General features: G+C 33.3%; 2 protein-coding genes and 1 long non-coding RNA gene across 3 annotated transcripts; 2 read left to right on the top strand and 1 right to left on the bottom strand.

The window, feature by feature from the left end:
- The first annotated feature begins 1630 nt into the window (after nt 1-1630).
- On the top strand, nt 1631-2618 carry LOC129877871 (protein BRASSINAZOLE-RESISTANT 1-like). The gene is made up of 2 exons (XM_055953405.1): nt 1631-1982; nt 2357-2618. The coding sequence occupies exons 1-2, from the start codon at nt 1674-1676 to the stop codon at nt 2594-2596; spliced, it is 549 nt and encodes a 182-aa protein (XP_055809380.1). The 5' UTR covers nt 1631-1673; the 3' UTR covers nt 2597-2618.
- Nucleotides 2619-3693: 1075 nt separating this feature from the next.
- LOC129877263 (protein trichome birefringence-like 34) lies at nt 3694-6195 on the bottom strand. Its single transcript, XM_055952751.1, has 5 exons — nt 5858-6195; nt 5398-5569; nt 4453-4649; nt 4152-4313; nt 3694-4060 (listed from the first exon to the last, which is right to left on the bottom strand). Exons 1-5 carry the CDS (start codon nt 6193-6195, stop codon nt 3694-3696), a joined length of 1236 nt encoding a protein of 411 aa, XP_055808726.1.
- An 11780-nt stretch (nt 6196-17975) lies between these two features.
- LOC129875502 (uncharacterized) lies at nt 17976-22346 on the top strand. The gene is made up of 3 exons (XR_008763206.1): nt 17976-18225; nt 18395-18508; nt 22133-22346. It is a non-coding gene; the product is annotated as an uncharacterized LOC129875502 (long non-coding RNA).
- The last annotated feature ends 4395 nt before the right edge of the window (nt 22347-26741 follow it).

Below are 26741 nucleotides of genomic sequence, written 5' to 3'. Positions count from 1 at the left end.
CTTCCTTAGGGATGGCAAATGAGATGGGACGGTTGTGGGCTTTTACTGCCTCGGTCTATTAGTTCTTGCATTACATTTAAACTTAGTATAAACATATTCCTATTTTTATATTTTATTCAGCGATAGAATCAAAATTTTCATTAAAAGAGTTTGAAATATGAAAAAGTAAATAAACAAATAAATCAAAACGGATACAACATCTACTGCATATACATTAAAAAATATTTTCTCTTAATAAGAGTACGTAGGCACTAGTTTTGTTATTATTGAGTATGAATTGTACTACCATCCTGGGCCATGATGGAATAAATATGATTTCTCCATACTAATCAATCAATTAGAGGTCTCGAGAAGTATAAAACAAATCCTAATAGGTGTGCTTCCTACCTCTAATAGACCTCCCCAAGAGGGGCGGAGCCACCCTTGGGCAACGGTGTCAAGCGACACCCCTTCGTCTAAAAATTACATTGTATATATAGGTCAAAATTTAGTTTAATGAGTATATATATATATATATAAAAGTATTGACACCCCTTTAACATTAGTTTAAATTTTAATATAGTGGTTAAGGGGTTGCAAAAACTGCTTAAGGTTGTGCGTTCTATCCTTAATAATATATATATTTTTGTATTTTATATTTTGACACCCCTTAATAAAAATCCTGGCTCTATTAAAAATATATACTACTGTTGCATATAAAGATCCAAACTTACAGTTTATGATAATAAGAGATTACTTTTTGTCTGGGAAATCAGAAGACATAAAGAAGGTTATATAGTGTACTATATTTATTCTTTGATTCCCCATATATATGTGACCATTTAGACAAAAATGGAGCAGAAGATCAAAATTTCAAAAAATAATATTGTACTTTCACCTGAAATTAATGTCTAGACAACAACGAATATAGTACCTGCTAGCGCTGAAAAAGCATAAATCTGCATGCAATATCTCCCACTGCCAATTTTGCCATGCTTTTTTATTTTTATTTTGTTTTATTATCCAATTATACAACTATTTGCTTTTTCTGTCTCCACTAGCTTTACTATTCAAAAAGAAAATAGAAAAAATTACTCTACCTTAGCTAATTACTCTCCCAGTCCTAATTTATACGTCATTTTTTAATTTTTGAGATTCAAACGAGTTAATTTTTGATTACGAGTTTTTTATATGCCTTTTAAATATGTTAAATTATTAATTAATATTATGACTTGTAGTACTCTATCATATAACACTGTTCAATTTTTGAGATTTGAACGAGCTTATCTTTGATTGTAATAATGTGTTCATGTTTTTTCTTAAATATCTTAATTATTAATTATTGTGATTTGTAGTAATTTAATGAAGAAACAATAATTGTATTTAAAACTTGTCAATGTTCATGAGAACTCTTAAAAGACTAAATGAATAAACTCACCTAAGTAAATTTATCTGGTTTGCTCATACACTAATGTTTAATTTGTATAAAATATTTTGAAATTAAAAAAAGAAAAGGACTTAAGTACTGAACATAGTACTCACACCAAACTGGAGGAATATATGCTGTCCTCTTTTTTGTACTCCTAATTTGTCTACATATTGTCGATTTCTACTATAAATTACTACTTAGCTATAACTATAGAAAAGAACCAAAAAAATAAAACAAACTGAAAGTGGAAGCAAAACTCATAACAATGGTGGAAGATAAGAAAATTAATGGGGTTAGAGGATGCATAAAAACCAGCAGAGGGCCGTGGTTGGTTCAAAGAACTGCGAAAGATGGCAGTGTGGTGACTAGGTTCCGTTATCCTTCTGATAGAGAGCGACAGAAAAATAAGCAAAGGGAGCAAAAACGCCGAAGAATAGCACACAAAATCTTTGCTGGACTCCGAGCTCATGGAAACTACAAACTTCCAAAGCATGCGGACACCAATGATCTTCTCATGGCTCTATGTAAGGAAGCTGGATGGCACGTTGAAGAAGATGGCACCATTTACAGGAAGGTGACGATCAACACTCTTCTATGCACGGTTTCTTCTCTTTATTCATCAATGTTTTGCTTAATTTGAAAATGAAAACGTTTGACACTTCTCATTTTTTTGGTGTAAATGTAATTTATCATGATTTTATTTTTACCTTTTACATAAGAGAAATCATGTTAGAATGATAGATAAAAAATAATGACATTTTTCGATTTCTCAAACATATCTCTAAGCTTTTGAGTCCATTTTTAACACATGCTACAATATAATAATCAAAACTTTGGTTGGGTTTGATGTTTGAAAATTTTCAGTTTTAAGGACAGTCAACTATTTTGTTATATGAGACTTATTTTGTGTTAGAATATCTTGACGACTCTGTATTTAAAACTTCGTAGGATCCGGTAAAAGACATGCCAAGATTGATTGATGTAGACTCCGCTCAAATTTTTATGGAAGATCAAATTAAAGATAGAGACTACTGTAATTGGGAAGATCAAATCAAAGATGGAGAATACTATTGTAAGTGTGATATTGACATGAATAAGGCGGAAATTGAGAAAGATCGACCAGAAGCCCCCCTTACGCCATCTGCTGAAGTGTCTGACGTCAATTTGACTCTATCACTCTCTTCCTAACTATTTTTATCGTAGAAAAAATAGTTTTTGAGGATAAAAGAAATATAATATAATTTTAATTTGAATATATAGTTTATTTATGTAACTTATGCTTTAGATTAAAAATATAAGTAGCGTCTAATTATAGAAGTAATATGTCAAATATGATATGCTAATCTATATCAAGTAACTTCAAACGGAGTATAATCAAATGAATGTAGGATTATTATAATTTATACTTGTCATCCCTTCATTACATTTTATACTTTCCCTAATTTTAAGATCAAACATTTACCCATACTTAATTGTCAATCTACTAAGTTTATGACAACTCAAATAATCTGCTCCATAGCAAATTTATGTATAAATCTACTAAGTTTATGTTTGAGACTACAAGCCAGCCATATTTTTTTTTATAACTTTGCAACTTATTATCTATAAACTCGCATTGCTGAGTGAGGACTCCAACAAATTGATTTTAATGATAACAAATAACCAACCCTTAGAAGTATAGTCATTTGAGTGGAAAGATGATGGCTTGAATTTGGTATGCATTGCTGATTTCTCATTTGCTTAATTCTTGCTATTAGTTCGAGCTCGATCTTTTAAAATTGCTTGATTCAAACATGCATGTAAGTAGATGAGGAAATTCAAGTTTGGTAGGGTTGATTTTCTAAAGGATTTCTTCACAAACTCCACTTTGTTCTTTATCAAATCTTTTTTAACTTTCTTGCAAGACGTCAACTACTCGTTCTTTCAACTTCTACTTTATATCTGAAGAAGTTATGCACTACTATCGCACTTTCAATGGCTTAACAGGGCCCTTTCTCCACCAAAGATATGAATAAAGAAGGTAAAATTAATCAATTTTGGGACAGTTGGTGAATGTACAAACTTTTTAGGCAGTTGGGATTCTCTAATAATTTTATACATTTAGATTGAGACTAATTTCCAAATTCTAAAACTAAGTTGAAAAATCAACTGCTTCTCAATGTGTACAACAATATAAGTAAATCTTGTTGAACTACTTCATACATTTCAAGGCTTCTATGCACACACACAAAAAAAATGTCATTACAATTTCAGTATTAATTTTTTTTTCATATAGAAAAAAATCTCTATTCGTTTAATTCTCTTGACGAATCCATGATATAGGCATTAAGAATCTGATTCCAAACATCAGGCACACCAGGAAGGCACCAATGTACGCAATCTGCATTTTTCCTTGGATTTAACAGTTGTTCTTTTGTTGGAGCAACCCAATTCCTCTTGTAAACTGATGGATGTCCGTCTTTTCTATACTCGGAGAGTTGTGTTATGTTGAGATATTGTATGTCTAATCCCTTTCTCTTCAGCCCATTTACAGAGGCCTCTGCTATTTCCATCATATTTCTATCACTTTCACTCCCCCAATACTCTTTCCTTGGTATTGGTTCTGTTTCGCCGTAGCAATTTTGATCATTTCCCATGCCCCAATCTGTACCACTGCATATGTAACAAAAAGGATTAGTCATTCGTTGTTTATACAAGAACTTAGGTTTATATGGACAAACAAACAACATAGTCGTCGTCCTACTTTTTGTGAGATGAAGAGAGGCTCATGAAGAACAATCTTGTTCTTTTTCTATCAATTTGAAACTCCAACCAATCTGACCATGTTCTTAAGGCCATCTCATAACGGCGCAGCTTCATTCCAACCTTCTTGTAGATTGCATCGGAGCTATTAAAAGATCCCCACCTGTGTAAAGTTGGCATGGAACTATGAGATAAACAATCATGTTACTTATAAGTTAACCTGCGTCAGTATATATAACTTAAATCCAAATAGGAAATGCTTCACGTAGAATGTGAATTATTTTGGTGTGAAACAGACTTACTGAAGTGTCATATGGGATTCAAGCCACCAGGTGAAGGAATCAAAGATGAGAATGTCTGCATCAATCCAATGCCTAGCATGTTTTTCAATTGCCTCAACTCTGATAATTCGATCACGGACACGGTGCTTCACCGGATCATCGCAATTGGATTCTACTAGCAACGGTGACCAGTAGAAATCAATTGTTGCATTGTATTCCTTAATCATGTTAAGAAAATGAAAAACTTTAGCCTCATGACTGAAGAAATATTTCTCTTGAATGAGGAAAGTCTCTGCTAGTTGATGTTAACCACTTGCTCAGACTCAATTTAGCCTGTCGCAAAAACAATGATATACTTTTTTTATTAACTGTATACTTCTCCTTTTACCGATAGTGGAATGATTTATAGCCACATAAATGTCTCTGTCTTGGTTTATACTTTATACCACAGATTGCAAGAATTTTTCTTTGGGAATAATAATTTTATCTATTTGAATTGATTAAACCACCTAACAATTATGCAATTTTAGCAAAGACATCTCTAACAAACTCTAACAACAGACAGATAATACAATATTTGCCATTTGAGTTAGGTAACGTTGACAAATTTGTGGATTTGGTTTGTTTCTTTCAAAGTGCACCATTTTCATGTAAAATGCCATTTTAATAAACGAAACAAATAAATATGGTAAAGTGTGATGAAAAGGCTAATCATTTTGTGAGCCTAGTATGATCTAGCAGTAAATAAAGTGAGATCAAACCATGATTCAAATTTGAGCAGACCAAAAAATGATTGGTAAATTCATGGTTCTAATCCAAGCAAAACAAAACATGCTTTGTGAATTTTTAGTTCCATCGACTTAGGGTAGAATTACTTTATACCAAGCTTCGCTAGGAGGTAGGAGGTACCCGCAATAAAATGGTTAAGATGGAATTCCAGAGGATAAAGAACTGTAGTGTAATTACCTTGACCTCAAAGGTTATTAAGTTGCCTTTCCATATAGGTGGCTTGAGAGATGGAATTCCAGAGGATTCAATTAAGCATACCATAGAAGCCCATTGGTTCTTGTTCAATGAATCCCCAACAAACAATACCCTCTTTCCTTTTAGCTTCTCCAATAGTCCCTTGGCATTAAACCTACACTCTTACAACTCACATATTTAAAAATAAAATTCAACAAACAAAAACAACAACATATCCAATGTAGTATCATAAGTTGAATCTGGGGAGAATAGAGTGTACATAGACCTTATCAGTTATTCCTACCTTGCGAGGTAACATATATTCAGTGCAGTCCACAAGTCGAGTGTAGGAAGGGTTCAGTGTATGTAGACCTTACTTGAAAGGGTAGAGAGACTGTTTCCGAAAATGAAATTCAACAAAACAAAAAAGAGGAAATCAAAGAGAAGTTTTTGAGTTTAGTACCTTGGAAGATCACAATCATAAGGTTGCCATCTCCAATAATGATATTTTGAGTCTTTTCTTCCAAATTTGTGACAAGCAAAATCATCAGGCATGAAAGAACATTGTTGTTCTTTGTAAAGAGGATATGACACATTATCAAAAATCCAACTTCCAGAAAACAAATCACATTTTGGAGATGAATTTTTCGTTGTAGACTTGTTTGCTAGAAAACTAGCACCATCACTATTATCCTCTATGAGATAAAAAGACACAAAAAGGAAGAACAAGAGGAGGAATCCTAAAATAGAATGCAAATTATACTGAATTATCCATGATTTATGCACTACTTTTTCTGCCATATTCTTCTCTCAAATAACCTCTTTGATTTATCTTCTTATAAGTCTGTAAGTGCTTATAATACTATGGAGAAAAGCAGCACAAGGGAATTTTAGTTGTTGAATTTGAAAGATATTTGAGTAGGTAACTAAACTTGCTCCTTTTTGCCGAAAGACACAGAATTCAATAACTTTGACTCAAACTGTATATTTTTATTAAGAAACTTTTTAATATATATATTTAGAACCTAATTACTAGCATTAAAAATTGATATTCTAAAATTAAAAAACCATAAATTTGAAATCTTGATTCGATTTCTGCTTTTTGCAAAAAGAAAGCTATTACTCAATTAAACAAACAAACAAACAGAGGATTATTAATAATATTAAATAAAGCAAAACAGAAGCAGGTCAAAAACTAGTAGCACAATGAACAATGAACAATATAATAGATGTGATTTAGTTGATTTTATTTGACTTTCTCTAATGAATCATGAAAACTACTTCTCTAACTAATTTAATATATCTTTAAGTTCACCTAATCTATGAGCTCAGTTAATTCTTTACTATGAGCTAATTCGTCTAAGTTCTTAATTAATTGTGGCATCTAATTACATGAAGCAAATTGTTGGTGTTTCTTTAATTAATTTCTAAATGTCTGCAAATCTATTATATTTAATTTCTGTTTCACAGATACGCTAATCTTCTTTTCTTTTTCCTCTAACTTTTAATTTTTTAAAATTTTAGTATACATAAATTATTGCTATGTTCTGCAAGATTCTTGCTCTGTCTGGCGATAAACGTGCTGAAATTTTGATGAATGTTTGTTAATAATACATCCACATGCATCCACCTCGTAAAATGTACAACCTCTTAGGCTAATGCATTTGGAAATATATCATAAGATATACAAAAGGAGAAATAGCATTACTAGTGTATTATTTAATATAGTTATAGTTTCACATAATTATGAATTGTGGCTACTGTTTAATGAAATTTTCTATTATATAAATTCGGAGGCTCATATACAAATTTGAAAGCGAATTTAGGAATTTATATACAAATCTTTAAAGCAGATTTATATTTTTTTGTGTATTTTATATTTTAAGGCTCATATACAAATCTGTAGAGATTTATATACAAAGCTTTAAAGGTTTGTATTTGTATACCAAGCAAATTTAGGGCTTATATACAAATTTTTAAGCAAATTTGAATTTATATATACAATCTCTTTGAAAATTCGATTTGTATAATACAACGAGATATATAAACGGCAAAGTCCAATTTATATAATGCAGCAAGATATACAAATGAAAATTAACATAAAATTAGAATTATAGTTATGAAATATAATTAAGTAAACTTGTAGTTAAAAAACTTAATTATTTTAAATATTTGCTATTTTCTAAAGTTCCTCATTAAATAATAATTGTAGCACAAAGTGAAAAGCCAAAAAACAAAAAGTAACTTTCCAATAGAAGCACTTTAAGAATTCTTGTCAAGCGCAAATTGCTATTATAATATTGATGAAAATATTTTTCAAATTGATTGGACAACTACAAATTATTATTTTTCACAAATATTTTTTTTTAAATAACACTTCTGATAAAAATAATAATTCAAAATAAGATAATTTAAAAAGCTTGACAGACAAAACGTGAATAGTTTTGCCCCTTCTGCAAATGCAAAGTAAAAATTATCATTCATTGGATGATTGCTTGTCAAGTAATTGTGACTTTTGTGTTAATAAAATGAAATTTTTATGTTAGAAAACATAGTTATATGACTTTGGTGGAAAAAATCCATAGTTTTATGATCATTTATGAAATTACCCAATAAAGTAATACATAAAAATTAAAGAATTATTAAGAGATAAAGTAGTCAAACTACATTTCTAATTAATTCCTTTTTTATAGTTATGCAAAATCTTATCATTACAACTAAAAATGAACAGAAAGATTATAATTTTCCGTTAAATTTAAGTTGTTGACGATGCTCTAAAATATATCTAATAACTTAACTATTCATTTATGACATTTGAAATTCATATGTTTATTCAGAAAGATTATTAAAAATGTTGAAAATTGCTAGGAGTCGGAAATGCTTGTTTTATTAGACTAACTTATAAATTGTATCTTTAAAATTTTTAATTGTATGAAAGAGATCGCTAATTTTATGACCTTAAATAATATTGGTATTCTTTTATCATCGTTATATTTATAATAGGGAAAATGACGTTTTTAGTTTTTGTATTATTGCCTAATTTCGCTTTTAGTCCCTGTGATATTTGACTGTACACATCTAATCTTGAATTAATTAAATTGAGTGATTTTAGTCTAATTACTAATGGAAGTTTACCGTTCTCTGTAAACAAACAGCTACTACTGCAAAGGCCAATTTTGGTATTACCTATTGTACAAAAAAATAAATTTCCTCTCCGGCAAAATCTACTTATTTACCGGTCTTTAGCCAGAGCTGGTTCAAGCAGCACAAGTCTACGCGCCAACGAGAACTTTACAAATTTGGAAATCGCTACTGGACTGGCTAGCTTTCTTCTTCCATATCTTTGTTCATATCCTCAGAGGAATGCCTTGTGTAACTCAGGTTCTATCCTACTTTGGCGTTCACAATAGCTCTCTTCTCTTTTCCTCTCCGCAGTTCAAGCCGTTGCCTGACGTTGAGCCACCGGAGGAGGAGGAGGCGCCGCCGAAATCATCCATTGCTCTCTCGACTCTGCAAATCACCACTGGAAGTGTCCCAATTAGTGTTGAGGAGGAACGTTTACAGAGGCTCACGTACTCCGACGTGAACAGTATTTTTCAGCGGCAACCAGGTTCATTTCAACTGGAGTTGGTACCTCCGATTTTCATAGCATTCCATATCTATTCTTTGTTCATACACTTGTAGTTGCATTTTTCCGACTTTAGACCTTTGAATAATTTATTAGTTCACACGCATTTTCGTGGCTTTGGATAGTAATGGTAGATTAGGATCATGTTCTCGCTTAGAGACGGGGATGAGGGTAAAGAGGGGTAAGTGGGTTAAAGGAGCGTCAAGACTGAGAGTAGGTTCTTGAAATATTGGGATGCTAACAGGAAAATCCATAGAGCTAGTTAAGATTCTAAAGAAAAGAAAGATTAAAATAGCTTGTGTCCAAGAAACCAAATGTGTAGGTTCTAAAGCTAAGGAGGTAGACGGGTATAAGTTTTGGTTCTCTGGTAGATCGAAGTATATGAATGGGGTAGGCATTTTAATAGAAAGTGATTTAAGAAATCAGGTAGTGGAGGTTAGGAGAGTCACTGATAGGATGATGTCGATTAAGGTGGTCGTTGAAGGGATCATGTTAAACATTATTAGTGCTTATGCGCCGCAAACGCGCTTAGGTGAGAAGGATAAGAGGTGCTTTTGGGAGGATTTGGACAAGTTAGTAGGAGGCATACCGCTTACTGAGAAGCCTTTCGTGGGAGGGGATTTCAATGGGCATATCGGGCTATTTCGGAAGGGTGTGATGATGTGCATGAAGGCTTTGGCTTCGGGGACAAAAATAGAGGAGGAGTTTCACTTTTAGATTTTGCGAGAGCTTTTGGGTTGGTGATAGTCAATTCAAGTTTTCCAAAGAAAGAGGACCATTGGTAACCTTCCGTAGTTTAGTGGCTAAGACTTAGATAGATTTTTTACTCCTTAAGAAGGATAATAAAGGTCCATGCAAAGACTGTAAGGTCATTCCGATCGACAACTTTACTATCCGACATAAGTTTTTGGTGATGAATTTAAGGATCAAGATAATGAGGAAGAAGAGGGTCGGGGATGACCAACTTAGGATCAGATAGGGGAGTTTGACCACGGCTAGTGCCCTGGAGATGGGAGAGAAATTGAAGGATATGGGGGCCTGAGATAGTAATGGGGATGCGAACAGTATGTGGGATAGGACAACTAGTTGTATTAGGGTTGTGGCAAGGAAAATGTTGGGAGTCTAGACAAGTAGTCGTAGTCGGCATCGAGGGGACTAGTGGTGGAATGGAGAAGTGCAAGGGAAATTGGAAGCAAAGAATATGGACTATGCAAAGTTGATAGAAAGCAAGGATGAGGTGGAGAAGTCGAAGAATAGGGAACTTTATAAGATAGCGAGGAAAAAGGCGAAGTCGACGATTTTGACGACAAAAATGGCAGCTTTTGAACGCCTTTATGCTGAACTAGAAAAGAAAGACGGGGATAGAAAATTGTTCAGGTTATCCAGGGCGAGGGAGATAAGGGCACGCGATGTGGATCAAGTGAAATACATTAAAGACGAGCATGGAAACGTATTGATAGATGAGACCCTCATTAAACAGAGATGACAGTCATACTTCCATAAATTCTTGAATGAAGAAGAGGATAGAGAAATTATGTTGGGAGATTTGGAACATATAGAGAGGCGTAACAATTTTGGGTGTTGCAGGAGTATTACGGTCAAGGAGGTTAAGGGTGTTGTTCATAGGATGCGCTGGGGAAGAGCGACCGGACCTGACGAGATTCTTAGGGAATTTTAGAAGAGTGCGAGCTCGGTAGGTTTGGAGCAGCTGACTAGGTTATTTAATGTCATCTTTAAGACTTCAACGATTCCCAAAGAATGGAGGTCGAGAGTAATGATCCCTCTATACAAAAACAAAGGGAATATCCAGAGATGCAACAACTATAGAGGTATCAAGCTTCTAAGCCATACTATGAAAGTGTGGGAAAGAGTGGTGGAGATGAGGGTGAGGAGACGCGTTTCTATTTCAGAGAACCAGTTCAGATTTATACTAGGACGCTCAACTACAGAATCCATCCATCTTATGAGGAGACTGATGGAGCAGTATAGAGAGAGGAAGAGGGACTTGCATATGGTATTCATCGACCTAGAAAAGGCTTACGATAAAGTTCCACGGGAGATACTATGGAGATGTTTGGAGGCTAAAGGTGTACCTACAACGTACATTAGGGTGATCAAGGACATGTATGACGGTGCCAAAATCAAGGTAAGGATAGTAGGAAGGGACTCAGAGAACTTTCCAGTTGTGATGGGGTTGCATCAAGGATCATCTCTTAGTCCATTTTTATTTGCCTGGGTAATGGATGAATTGATGCGATAAATTTAAGGTGGGGTTTCATGGTGTATGCTTTTCATGGATGATATAATCCTTATCGATGAGACTCATAGCGGATTTAACCTAAGTTGGAGGATTGGAGACATACCTTGGAGTCTATAGGGTTTAGCCGAGTAGGACCAAGACAGAGTACTTAGAGTGCAAGTTCAGTAAGACACCTCAGGAGGTTGGTGCGGAAGTTAGGCTTGGTGACCAGGCCATCTAAAAGAAAAGTAGTTTCAAGTACCTTGGGTCTATCATGCAAGGCAGCGGAGAGATTGACGATGATGTCACACATCGTATAAGGGCAGGGTGGATGAAATGAAGGCTCGCTTCCGGTGTGCTATGTGGCAATAAGGTACCACCCCAACTTAAGGGCAAGTTCTACAAAGTAGTGGTTAGAATGGCTATGTTATATGGGGCGGAATATTGGCCACTTAAGGTCTCTCAAGTTCAAAATATGAAAGTTGTCGAGATGAGAATGTTGAGATGGATGTGTGGTCATACCAAGAGCTACATGATTAGAAATGAGGCTATTCAGGATAAGGTAGGAGTGGCCTCGGTGGACGACAAGATGCAGAAAATGCAACTGAGATGGTTTGGACATGTGAAGAGGTGAGACACAGATGCCCGAGTGCGGAGGTGTAAGAGGTTGGCCATAGATGGCTTCAGAAGAGGTAGGGGTAGGCCGAAGAAATATTAGGGAGAGGTGATTAGACAGGACATGACACAGTTACAGCTTACTGAGGACATGACCTTACATAGGAGAATGTGGAGGACCCACATTAGGATAGAAGGCTAGTACGTAGTTTTGTTATTCTTCCTTATTAGTAGGCGCATTAGCGCACTATAATTTAATGTGCTCTGATTTCTATTATTATCTATTACTTTCTGTACTTTGATTATTCTATTTTATCTATGTCGCTTTCGTTATTTGTGTAACACCCCCCAAAATTTTTCCCTAAGATTCGGACCTTTCTTGTATTCGTGTAGGGTCGAACCCAATTATTGTGAAGCGTGTGCATGAGTTAGGATGAGTTCCTAAGTAATTAAAGAGTGTTAGAGATGATGTGGGGTCATAAGGGATCCTTAGAACCAAGCTAAGTCCAAAAGAATTCGTCTTGGGTAAGTTGTCGAAAGAGTTTGTATAAAAGTCAACTTCAAACGACCATATCGTTTGAAATATGATGAACGGGATGGACCACGACCTACCAAATTAAAGGTCGTCGAGTCTTCTTTCCAACGCCGCCAAGAATGTAATTTTTGGAGTTTGGAGTCAAAAGATATGTCGATCCTAAGATGAACTAGCACAGTAGGGATTTTAGGCCTGGGTTCAACTACTGGAAATCTGGGCTTGGCGCTGTAGTGGCGCGATGCGCCACTATCGCGCCAGGAACCGCCTCAGTAGTTTATCCCCTGGCGCGGCGCGCCACTACGAGGTGTACAAGGTTTTCAAGCCAATTTCCAGAACCCAAAAAGATTTGGCCTTGGCGCTGTAAGGGTGCGACGCGCCACTATCGCACCAAAAACATGCCTCAGTAGTTTGGTCCTTGGCGCGGTGCGCCACTAAAAGTTGTGCAGGTTTTTAGGCATAATCGGCCTGGCGCTGCACTGGCGCGACGCGCCATTATCACGCTAGGAGCATTTTAGCCTATTTTTGGAACTTTTTGAGAAGGGGCAATTTGGGAACTTACCCAAATTATATATGTATCACCCTAGTCCATTTTGGGATCACATTTTCAGCCCCTCTCTCTCTCTAGAAAAAGTCTTAGAAAGATCCTCTCTCTTCTTCTTCTTCTTCTCCAAGTCCTTCTTTAACAAAGAACTGTTCCAAGAGCTTCAAGATTCGAGTTCTCCATTGAAGACCCAACCACAAGGTTTTCTTCAATTCTTCACAAGGTATGTAAGGCTAACCTAAAATATGGATTGAGTTCTTCTATATGCCCATAGATGTGTTGGATAGGAGTTGTGAAAGAGTTGAACCTTCTAAGAAGGTTTTCTTGAAAGTTTTCCTAAACTATAGAATGTTTTTAGATACTATTGGTTGATTGATGTTTTTAATGACTTGAGTTACTAAATAGTTATCTTTCATATTATTAACTACAAATATATCTTTGTATATAAATTTATAGATGTTGACGATATTCTTGAGTTGAGTTTTGTTGAAGAGTATGGATTCATGTTTCATTCACATGAACCCAAGATGAGATTTCTTTGGTCATAATTTGTCTTGAGTTGAGATGGATGGTTTTGTGTATATGTGTATTGATTGGAATGAAAAGAATGAATTGGATAGTTAAGAATGTCCTTTTGCTTCCATAAATTGAACATAGGACTAAATTAAGGATTTTGGAGTAGATGTTTGACGATTGATGTGATGATGATATTTGACAATGATGTGATGATAATGTTTGATGATGATGGTGATGTGATGATGATGTTTGATGACGATGTGAATAATGGTATTTTACGATGATGTGAATGAAGAGGTTATGTTGATGAGGATGTTGTGTGATGAAGTGGATTGGAGTCTAATGTGATTTTGTGGTATGTGATGTGCATAATTTGAGTCGATTGGAGTCTTAGGAATATTTTGAAAATAAATAATCTTTTGAGGAGGAGCTTTAAATAAATTATTTGTGAACCTTTTTGCATAAACTATTTACACACTATTTTGAGTCTAAAAAGTTATTAGTTTCATCTATGATTTAAAAAGAGTTTAAGCATGAGTCAAGTTTGAAAAGTCTTTTAATTATTTTGAACATGAGTATTTTGAGTATAAATGAGTTGAACATTTTTACATAAAAATATCTATTTTGAGGTAGAGTTGAGGAGTTGGAATTATATTTTAAATGCATATAATATTTTCTACATCCATTGAGTTGAGATGGTATCAATTTAAATAAAAGAGTTTGATGATTTGAGATGAGTCGATTTGACAGAAGGTCCAATGAGGCCAGATTTGATTTGAGTTTTGAAAAGAGTCCAATGAGACTAAATGAGTTGATTTGAAAGAGTCCAATGAGACTAAATGAGTATTTGAGTATTTTACTCACTTGATAGATATGAGCATATTAAGTCTTAGGAGGAGTATCGAGCACCGAATTGGGTAAGAGTATAGTCCATACTCGAATCAATAAACTACGTCGCCAAACGTAGGAGGAGATGAACTGTTAAAGTCGGATGCTTCCCATGGGATCGAACCGTTAAAGTCGGATGTTTCCCATTTTATTGTCCTAACATTATAGGACTTAGTTGGATTGGATCCATGATTGATTGATTCGTTCATACCCTGGCAAGGTATGAAAGGACGTTGCAACAACGTCGGCTTATTGTACTATCAATCGCTCATATGGTGATGGTTGTCGGTTAGAGAAACTCTCAATCGTATGGATTGTGCTTGATATGATTGGCTTGATTGTGATTGGAGATGATTGAGTTGAATTGTAAAACATTGCATAATTCAATGTGCATATTTATTGAGTTGAGTCCTTTGAGTTGATTGTATATGATCGGATTGGATTCGATTGGATGATATATGATTAGATTGGAGTAGGTGATATGTGGTGGATTGGATTAAATGATATGTGATCGGATAGTGTACGATTGGATTGGATTAAATATAATGATGTGTGATTGAGTTGAATAGAGTGGTGTGTGATTTGATGGGATCGAATTGTAAATGATTTGATTGAACTGTATTCTTACTTTAGACTTATGACGCCTTATTTGAGTCTCTCTTATCTTTCTGATTTGGAGATATTTAAACCAACGTTATTCTTCCTTGAGGTATGTTTCATTCTGACATATTACATACTCGTACATTCCACGTACTGACATTTATTTGGACCTGCATCGTTTTATGATGCAGAGACAGGTTTAAGAGATTGTTAGTAGAAGCACCGTTGAGGATCTATACACATTCAGCGTATTGTTGAGTCCTTCCCTACATTCGGAGGACAACGCTTATATATTCTTGCATCGAGTTAGCCCTTTTCATTTTAATTTGAGGTAGCCATGAACATGTCATTGACACCAATTAGATAGTAGTGATAGAGGCTTCATAGACTAGATAGTGATGGGTCGATTGAGTATTTCTTTTCTTGAAATTATTCTTGTCAAACTATTTTAATGACGAAGATTGAAGTTTGACTTGTTGGCCCATGGCCTTTATTCTTTGAGTTAAACTGACGATTGGAGTTGCCCGCCAAATATTTCTCTTTATTTTAAGTCTTCCGCTGATTGAATGAATGAATGGATGTGTGATCAGGCTATATGGTTCGCTTGGGAGCCAGAAATGGTTTCTGAGTACCGGTTACGTCTAGGGTACCCTCCCGGGGCGTGACAATTTGCTTTCCCATATCTTTTTAAACGTTTTAGCCTTATCTGACCTTTTTTATGCTTCTATTGAGTCTTTCAGAAATAGCCGTCCGACCTTGGTAGGAGTAAGATCTGCATACACTTTACCCTCCTCAGATTCAACATTATGGGATTTCACTGGGTTGTTATTGTTGTTGTTAGTTAAATCTATCACAGTTTCATGGGCTAGCACCTAAAGTTGTCAGAATCACATCAACACCAAATGCATTTTACTTAACTTTTCTAACTGGAGTATGTTCTTCTCTCTTCCTATCTTTATCTCTTTCAATCTCTTAGAAACAAATAACAAATGTAAATGTCACGCCTCAGGAGGATACCCTAGATGTGGCCGGCATTCAAAAACCATTGTTGGTCTTCAAGTGAACCACTTGGTTCAATCACACTTTCATTCAGTCACATTCTATCAGCGAAAAACTCAACTCACAAGAATACTATTCATAAATAAGGCCAAAGGCCAACCACATATCCAATCAACAACTAGTAAGAATGAAACTAGTCAAAACGAAACAAATCAACATCATCCATACTCTAGTCTATAAAGCCTCTATCAACAATCTAAGAGGTGCCAGTGACAGGTTCATGACTATCACAAATCAAATAAAGGAAAACTAACTCAAAGCTGAAAAGATAAGTGGGGTATCCTCCGGAAATAAGGAGGACTCACCAACTAGCTGAAAGCGAATAGATCCTCAACGGTGCGCCTGTTGATGATCTCTAGTATTTGTGTCTGCATCATGAAATGATGCAGGCCAAATGATGTCAGTATATAGAATGTACGAGTATGTAAAATGGCAGAATAAAACATGCATCAGGGTAGGATCAAATCAACTCAGAATCTCAACTCAGAAGAAGGAATAACTAAATTAAGGTGTACTAAGTTTAAACAAGAATATGATTTAGGCAAGACCAATCATATACACCTCAATCCAATCCATTCCGATCCGACTCGGAGTACTATCAAGGCTTAGATGGGAGTTTCTCTTACCGACAACTATCACTTATGAGCCAGTGATAGTACAACAAACTGACGTTGTTGCCACGTCCGTTCCTACCTTGCCCGGGTAAGAACGAATCAACAATCATGGATCCATAACCAATCATGTCCTATCATATCAGGACAGTAATTTGGGAAACATCCGACTTTAACAATTCAATCCCCTCTTACGTTTGGCGACGTAGTTATTGGATTCGAGTTATTACTTACTCTTATCCAATTCGGTGCTCGATACTCTTTCCAAGACTCAATGCTCATAAAATTCTATCCAATCAGTTTAATCTAGTCATTTTGATAAGTCTCATTTGGACCCTTATCAATTCATCAATCTTATCACAATCAAACCTCTCGACTGATCATATTATCCAATCAACCCCAATCATATTTTTCAAGAACAGTTTAGATATGCATTTATGACAATATTTAATCTTATCCAATCATTTCTCCATTCATTTAGCCAATCTTTTGGGGCTAAATCATGACTCATCAAGACTCCAAATCAACAATTAAGGATACTCAAAATATTTAAGTTTATAACAAAAATATGTATAACAACTCATATCAATCAACGCTTAGACCCAACCATAGTATAAGAATATTGTAATATAGGAATCAATTCAGGTTCATGGGGATGAAGACATGAAGCATTTATCAATTTCTCAACTTATCAACATCAACATAACAAAATCAAGTTAGTAGATGTAAAAACTCATTAGGACATAAATCTATCAAGAAAACTAAATTCCTGTGAACATTCAACTCAAAGAAGATGTATGGCACATGGGTGAATTCAATTCATGTTATGAGGAGCCTTACATACCTTAGAGTAGAACTTGAAGAAATCTTGATTTTAGGTCCTAAATAGAGAGCTTGAATCCTTGAGTTTGAGAGCAATTTTGTTGGAGATGATTTGGGAGAGAAGAGGATGAAGTTTGGGGGTTTTGAGGAGGCTAGAGACTGAGAAAATATCCTAAAAACGCGTCCAAGATCGTATATATATAATAGGGAATGATCCAAGTTGTCCTTACTAAAATCTGGAAAAACTGGCTAAGTCCGTGCCAGATCCGCATCGCGGACTTGGCGCGCACCTTTCTGGTTAATTAGGCATAATTTTTTACTCCGAACTCTAAAAAATGCAATGTTAGTGGCGTTGGAAAGAAAACTTAAAGACCTTTAATTTGATATGTCATGGATTACCCAATTCATTATATTTTAGGAGATATAATCGTTTGAAGTTGATCCTTATACGGACTCATCGGAAAACTCAGCTAATAGAATTTTTTTAGACTTGGCTTGGAATTCAAGTCTATACACTTGTAAAGAACGGTCCAAATCTCAGCGCAAATATTTTCAAGGTGTAACTGTAAACTCCATAAAATTGATGAAATCTGGAAGGAAATTCGTGCTAAGCTCATATTGGAGTGATTCAATTGGATCAATTTTTGAATTTTCTTCTCAGTTCTTCCTCAAATCGAGATCGGGGCTAGGATCTTTTCCATCTTTCTTTACCGATTTGATTATGCTACTCTTAAAATCTATATTTTCACTGATTTTCGCTTAAGCTCTCGAATTCAGGTAATATATTTGCATATCTGAAGATTTTTTTCCTTCTAAAATACAAAATGGTGTGTGCATGACAAATTTAGTTGAGTGGATGTTGATGGGTGTAGCTGTGATGATTTTTTTTTTGGGGAGCAACTCTTTCTTTCACCTAAAGATATATGTATCCCTTTCAAAATTGCAGTGACTCCTCTTGAAGTTGTAGAAATGGGAGGTCTGGGCCTGCCGGTTCGACAACTGCTGGCTCGATAATTGCCTTACCTCTCAAATTTCGATAGGAGAATCGTCATTTGCGAAGGTATTTTTGTTGCCTTTTTGTATTTTCAAATTGATTAATGGTGAAACTAATACGTACCATCATTCAATTGTCCTATCTCTAAAATCAATAAAATGTGATCAATTGTGAAGTTTGCTCTGTTTTTGTACTACTTGAGTGAAATTGTTTATCTTGAGTGAGAAGAGACAGTATGAATTTCAAAGTGTTGGTATATTATATTTGACTTGTACAATATGTTAGTTAAAAAGCTGATTCTAGATAATGGTGTTGGGAAAACCAGTGAATTGATGCATGTGATCTACTATAGTCTAATGCAAAAAGCAAAAATCTAGAAGAGAATCAAATAATTAAAGTTGCATATAGTTTTAGAAGGGAAAAAAAATCTTTAACGCATCACCAAAGCATAAATAACTTCAAAGTAATCAAGAAATAAAGAAACCTAAACTCATACACCCATTGTCATGATAAGTTTTTTTCGGCTTGTATTCAAGGAACACTTTTCTTCTTAGCATGTGTGCCATTTCCTACTCTGTTGCTAGTGTGAGAAAGTGCTTCTTGTAAACTTGACAGTGGGACGTATTGTTTTCCCGTTCTCTTAATGAAGTGTGGTCTTGTCCCTTCTCTTTAATGCTCATCAGTTTCTCCTAAAATGAATGCAGAACTTCTCAGTGGTTGTTGAGGTTGTGCCCTTGGTTGGTTAAACTGATTGGCCTACAATACATAGAAAAAAATAATAAGTTAGTAAGGTTCGATACAAACAACATGAATAGATGATACGCAAGGTTATTACGATTTGTTTAGTCACAAATGAGGAATTGGACTACATTGGTGCCATGCTCTCATTAAGAGTGCTTGAAACCTACTACGAAATAACATTTTTAGTTTTGTTACTCTTGATAAATATTAAAGAGAACCAACTTATTCTGAAAACTTACTTTTATTGCATTATTAGGTCCATCTGGACCTTCTTTTCTGACTTGCTGATGAAGTTCTTGTTGTTGAACTTTGGATTGGTTGCTTGTCACAAGATTAGGACATTTTCTACAATTATGCCCTATTTTTCCATACAATCCACTTTTTTTTTTCTTGCCCTTTCTTGTCACCTTTAAAGGAGTACCCTCTGTAGGATCTGATTCTTTTTGAGTTGTCTCATCATTTCCTCTCTTATTTTTCTTGGTCTACCTAGCTGAACTTTATATATGGGCGGTAGTGGTGGTTCTACCTCAGTCTTAGACTATTGCTCAGAGCTATTAATTGGCAAAATAGATGGATAATAACTCTTCATATACTGCTCAACTGTGTAACATTCATGGACATACTTCTTGGGTTCATCCTTCTTAATCCATATAGTTGCAATAGCATGATTACAAGGTATTCCTGTTAAGTCCCATCTCTGACAAGAACATGTCCTCTCCTTAAGATCAACCGAGAATAATCTAAGATGAATATCCTCAATTTGGTAATGAAATTGATCAGATTTAATGGCAACGCATTCAGCAGCCTTGTCCTTATTTTGCTCTAGCTTCAATAAGATTCGTGCACCGGGCTGCCCTTTTTCAATAAGATTCGTGGACAAATTGTGTGGCTATGATTCATCATGTTATCTCTATTCTTCTGAAGTCTTGACATCACATATATCCTAATTGATTCAAGCATCGTCAGAATATGCTGATCTCTTACATGTAGAAGTATGCTATTAAATGACTCACACATATTGTTCAATAGCATGTCACACTTTGTGAAAGAAGAGACAAAAGCTCTTGATCAGTTAATGGGAGGCTTATTGATGAGGGGCCTCTATATCTATTTTTGACATTTCCTCCATATGCTTGGAAAATTCAGGTTCTGTAGTTGCCCTGGCAGCTTTCCATAAGACTTCTTTCAATGCTTGGCCTTCAAAACCTTCAATTTTAAAATTATTGTGCAAATGCCTCAAGCAAAATTTGTGTGCGACATCTGAAATTATCTCATCAAATACTGGAATTAAGCCTTTTTGTTTATCAGAAATGAAAGTCCAAGCAAAAGGATTTTGTGAGATTCCTAGATCCCCATCAAGAAGTGTAAGAAACCAACTCCATGTTTCCTTCAATTCACCTTCCACTACTGTGAATGCAATAGGATACATATTGTTGTTTGCATCAATATCTACTGCTGTTAATAGTTGCCTTCCCTTTTGGTACCCTTTCAAATGGCATCCGTCAACACCTATTATAGGTCGACATCCTGCTAAGAATCCCTGTTTACAAGCTGCAAAACACACATAGAGTCTTAAAAATCTTTTTCTATTCTCGGACATTGTTTTTGGATTATCATCCAACTTCAAAATGCATGTAGTCCCTGGATTACTCCTCCTTAACTCTACACAATAGTCCCATAGCATATCAAATTGCTCTTCTCTAGTCCCTGTAATCAGATCTAATGTGTTACGTCGGAAAAAGACGGTTTAAAATTAATTTCTAACTTTTATAGAAAAAATCAATTTTAGAAAAGAAGAGTCGCCACTTAATTTTTTAAAGAAATTAAGAAAACTTAATTTAAAAGACCCTAACAGATTTAAGTCTTAAAAATTAAAGAGAAAATAGGTAAGGATTCAAATTTCCACTTTGAGAAGGTGTTAGCACTCAAAATGACCGCTAACATGCGGTTTTCCGATGATTTAAAAATTATTTGACTAACTTTAGAAAAATTACTTATAACTAGTAAAGATAAATATATTTATTTGAGCAATAAATCAACTTGAAATACTTGAGATAATTTATCAAGAAAATATACTCTATTAAATGACTAAGTAAATGAATTTTAAATATGTTTAAAGAGAAACAATAGATCTAATGTATTTTAACTAAATTAAAGGCGATTAATACTTTGATTAAATAAGGAAAATCACTTGAGCTATTTAGGAAAAAAATCTATTTAGGGAAAGACAGTCTAAACTCAATTGATTTGAAAGAACGTCAACTTAAAAACCTTTAAGATAATTTGGAAGAAAATTATATTTGTTGAAATGTCTAAGTAAAAGAAAACCCTTAAATGAAATCATTTTCAAAGAACAAATTAACAGAAAAAATGGTTTCTCTTATAGGGGGGTTCAATTAAGTTAAACCAGACTAAATCAACTTCTACGCAAGTATAAATAAACGTAAATGAATAAATAAATTATTATAATCCGAATAAAACATAAATGAATAAAGAATGAAAATTTGGCCCAACACTTAGTTTCTGTACGCTTGGACTAACTTAATGGGCCATCTGCGTTTTGGGCCTTAGGCCCAATTCCACTGTATATCGCGGATATATATACATTGTATATCAGTGTATACAACACTATTTTCATATATATCAGACTGTATATACACCGTATACAACCTATTTTCAGCTCCAGCAACCTGTAAATGAGCATCCTTTTCCATTTTGTTTGATGAGGATGACTTGAAAAAGAGGGTATTTGGGCCTCCGTGGCTCAATGTCAAAATGCAAATAATGGAGAAGGTCCATATTGGACTTAGACGATGGTTCATACAATAAACAAAGAGGATAAAATTAGTAAATGAATAGAGAGAAAACAATTGTGATATATCAATGTGTATCAGCAGTAGTTTAGCCTTCTTTCCATGTGTATGAACTTTTTCTTGTCCCTTTTAGTAGCTGGATCCAACAGAATCGATGATGTTAGAGCACAGAGGAAGAATCCAAGATAGAACCAGAGGGGGTTTAACAACAAAAAAGAAGAAGAAATAGATTAGCATGTATAAAAGACCCTTTCAATAATTGAGTAAAAATTAATCATTCATAGAAAGTAGACTTACATTGTTCAAAGAAATGGATTTATTGTCAAAGTGAAATGAGGGAGAATACTTAATTTAAGGTGTTGATAGCATAACATTGGAGAAATCACAACGAAACTTAAGTAAACACAAGGGCTAAAAAATTAAACGTAATTTAATTACTATATATATTATCAGTTTCATATAACATGTGCAAACGTGTGCTACAAAGGATTAATAAGTTCATTAATACTGTCTTTGTTCATTTTTACCTGTCACGTTTCACTTCTCGAAAGTTAAAATTATATTCATATTGACCAACATTTTAAGATATATATTTTTTATTGTATTAATTAATATGATAACGATTGCAGTTTATAGTAATTTTTGAACATCTAAACTTAAAATATTGAATTAATTTAATTTAATTTCAAAAATTAATCAAATTAATTCTTGTGAAGTAAAACTAACAAATAAAAATGGACGGCGTACAATATAAACATAATGTGTGTATATATATTTGAAAACTGAGAAAATAAATGGACTTGTTGTTTTGATGAAAATCAATAAATCATTTTTATGTTATGCCAATAATGTTCTCTCTTTTGTGCTAATCATTTAAATCCAAATGAGGAGAGATTCTTAAAGGAAGAAGGAACCATAACAAATTAAAGTAAATTTTACCTAAATTTCATAGTGATTTTTCTCAATTACACTTTGTTCTATTCTTTTAAAAATCACCTGAAATTTCTTCTTTTTGGTGGAATCTAGATACATTACTTACATACGTTCTGATACATCACGTAAAGTGATGTATCCGACTGATTTATCGCGTAAAGTGATGTATTCGACGTTCTGATACATCACATAAATAATGCATCTGACTGATATATTGTGTAAAATGATATAATCCAAAGTCCTGATACATCACGTAAAGTGATTTATTCAATCGATACATAACGTATATTAGAAAATAAAAAAGAGTAAAGATTTTTGTAATTTTTTCAAATGATAATTTTTTAAAATAATATAATAAAATAAATTTTGTATGGAAAAATTACTTGATTGAATGCTTTTTAAAAATTAATTACTGATTTTAGCGATATTTTTTATTTATTACTGTTTATAGCAATACATAGCAATATTATGATAAATCTACACTTGTATTAAAAGTGAATTATGCATACAATATAAATGTATTATATGTGTTTTAAATTTCATAGTGATTTTTCTCAATTACACTTTGTTCTATTCTTTTAAAAATTACCTGAAATTTCTTCTTTTTGGTGGAATCTAGATACATTACTTACGTACGTTCTGATACATCACGTAAAGTGATGTATCCGACTGATTATCGCGTAAAGTGATGTATCCGATGTTCTGATACATCACATAAATAATGCATCCGACTGATATATTGCGTAAAATGATATAATCCAAAGTCCTGATACATCACGTAAAGTGATTTATTCAATCGATACATAACGTATATTAGAAAATAAAAAAGAGTAAAGATTTTTGTAATTTTTTCAAATGATAATTTTTTAAAATAATATAATAAAATAAATTTTGTATGGAAAAATTACTTGATTGAGTGTTTTTTAAAAATTAATTACTGATTTTAGCGATATTTTTTATTTATTACTGTTTATAGCAATATATAGCAATATTATGATAAATCTACACTTGTATTAAAAGTGAATTATGCATACAATATAAATGTATTATAAGTGTTTTAAAATATATATTATGTTTGTATAGTAAAAAACCGACATAATGTATTATAAGTCTATTAAAGTATATGATAAATGTATTATCCATCTATAAAACTTATATTATATATGTTTTATAAATAGTTCTCTACAATATGTATTAAAACTATATTATAAATGTTCAGTAATTTTTTTTTTATTGCTATAGATGATAAATATTTTTTTAATATTATATATTTATGTAAGTTTCCCATTTTGTATTTAGGTAATTTTTTCAAATTAAAAGGGAAATGTTTGTGATTCTAAAATAAGAAAGTTGAAAGCCCCAACTGTCACGAATATAATTATGCCCCAATTGGAGAAAGCAAATGTGAAAAAGTCGGGCCCACACATGGGCATGCACGTGACATATTCACACACAAGAAATAATGTTCACTGCACGCTTTTCTGTCCCAAATTTTAGGATATTATATTGTTAACATATTTGGGATAATATCATAAATAATATATGCGAGAATACTGAAATATAATGTTCAATAAATACTCGATCAAGTATAATTTTAGATATTATGATTATATTATATTTATAAAATTTAAAATTTCATAATAATAACTATTTTTCCATTACAAAACTTACCGTTAGCTAATTGTGAATATGAATGACCTCACAATATTGACATTGACGTTCTTCGGGTACTCTTTCTTTTTCTTTTCTTTTGTTTTTCCCTAAAGGGATAAATTTGATTCCTTCCTTCCATTTTATTATTACTTGGTCAACAACTATAAAAAGATAAAATCGTATTTCAATTTATTTGTTTAAATTATTATTTAAATAGTTATTAAATATTTAAATTGTTAATTATTATGATCGTCGTCATCTTTCTTTCTTCTCATTTGTAAAGGAATTGTCTTTTGGATAATTCATTTTGTGTTTGGGAGGTAATCCCATACCCCTCCCCCCCCCCCCCCTCTCCCTTTTGTACTCGGTTTTTTGAATAATAAATGGAAATTCGTTAAAAAATACAAAAGTCTCGTACAGATAGTTAATACTACAACAACAACAACAAGAAGAAGTCCAGTATAGTCCCCCCATGTGGGGTCTGGGGGAGGGTAGAGTGTACGCAAACCTAACCCCCACCTTGAAAGATAGAACGACTATTTTCGAAAGACCCTCGGCTTAAGAAAGAAGAACAAGAGAGGAGAAACAAGGAAAACAAGACATAGGTCTCGTACAAATAGTTAATCAGATGGGTTAATCTTCTCATATGGACTTGAATATCATTGGAAAGATTACACAAATTTTATAGTGTTAAGAGTTAATTACATCTCATCCTTAGTCTTTTTTCAAATTACAAAAATTTCTTAAATTTAGTGAAATTCGGATACATCTCAAAACATTCTGATACATCACGTAAAATGATATATTCGATCCATGTATTTCGTAAAGTGATATATCCGACGTCTCAATACATCACGTAAAGTGATATATCCGACGTCCCGATACATCACGTAAAGTGATGTATCCGAGAATAGGAGATAGTAAAAATTTTTGTAATTTTTTCAAATGATAGAAAATTTTAGAGAATATGGTAAAATAAGTTGTGTATTTACGTAATTTTTTCCTCATAAATTAATTTTTGATGTTTAGTTAGATCCAAAATCAATTTCTTTACGGTACAATTATAGTTAAAAACAATATTATAACTCTTAATATTCTTTGTGTAGTTTCTGAATATGTATTTTTTTAAAAAATAAAAATAAAAATTATATACTCAAATTTACATCAAACATTCGTTAGTTTAACTCTGATATTCGAAATCAAACCAAATAGAGGGAGGGAGTATCTTATTCCTTTCACTGTTTTACTCGAATTGCACATCAATGGGGAAAAGGTTATATAAATCTCCAATATGTGGGGCAATTCTCAGTTGCAGTTGTTAAGTCACTTTCACATGCCATATGCATGCATCTTCTTAATTATCTGATAACATCATCTTCTTTTCTGATTATTTTAGCTAAAAAAAAACAAAATATTTTAAAATATTGTTCTTAACAAAGGTGATTTCATGTTCATAGTTCGAATTCGAGACTTTTAATTATGAATAAAATAATACTTACTATTTTATCACAATTCTCATTGGTCGTTAGCGCCTATGATCTTCAAATAATCAGTTGAGAATTAAAACGAAAGACCTAGTGAACTCTGACTAATTAACATTGTAATTAAAATGTATTCTTCATCATGTTGATGTAATTGCAACATAATTTGGGGTATATTTCATGTGATTTTTAAAAATATTTACACTTTAATTCAAATTAAAAAATAATCAATCCCATCAGATTGAATTTAAAAGTTGATCCAATTAACCAGCTAATTAATAAACAAAAAATGTTCAATCAAAATGAGATGGACGAATTATAACGTACGTAAACTTTGGAAATTATATTAGGTTTGAGCAAGGGCTTATTTTATTATTTTCTTTTTAATTAACAAAATAAATTTTAATTTCTTTTATGATGACCTTCCTCCAATAGAATCAATGATATCGAATTTAACTCAACTCCTGACGTTCATAACAAAGAATGCGACTTCTAAAGATAAAGTCTCTACATTATTTAAAAACTAATGGTCATGAAAATATTTTAATTCTTGAAAGAATGATAGTATAATTATTTTTGAAAAAAAGAGAAGACGTACTCCTCTCTGTTTTAATCTATGTGAAGATATATATTTGATTGATACTAAATAAGTTAAAGAATAAAAAAGAAAAGTTTTGA

This window comes from Solanum dulcamara, chromosome 12 (assembly GCF_947179165.1).
Source record: "Solanum dulcamara chromosome 12, daSolDulc1.2, whole genome shotgun sequence".
In the NCBI taxonomy this organism is placed as follows: Eukaryota; Viridiplantae; Streptophyta; class Magnoliopsida; order Solanales; family Solanaceae; genus Solanum; species Solanum dulcamara.
Note: the sequence above shows the minus strand (reverse complement) of the source record. Positions and strands in the feature narration are given on the sequence as shown.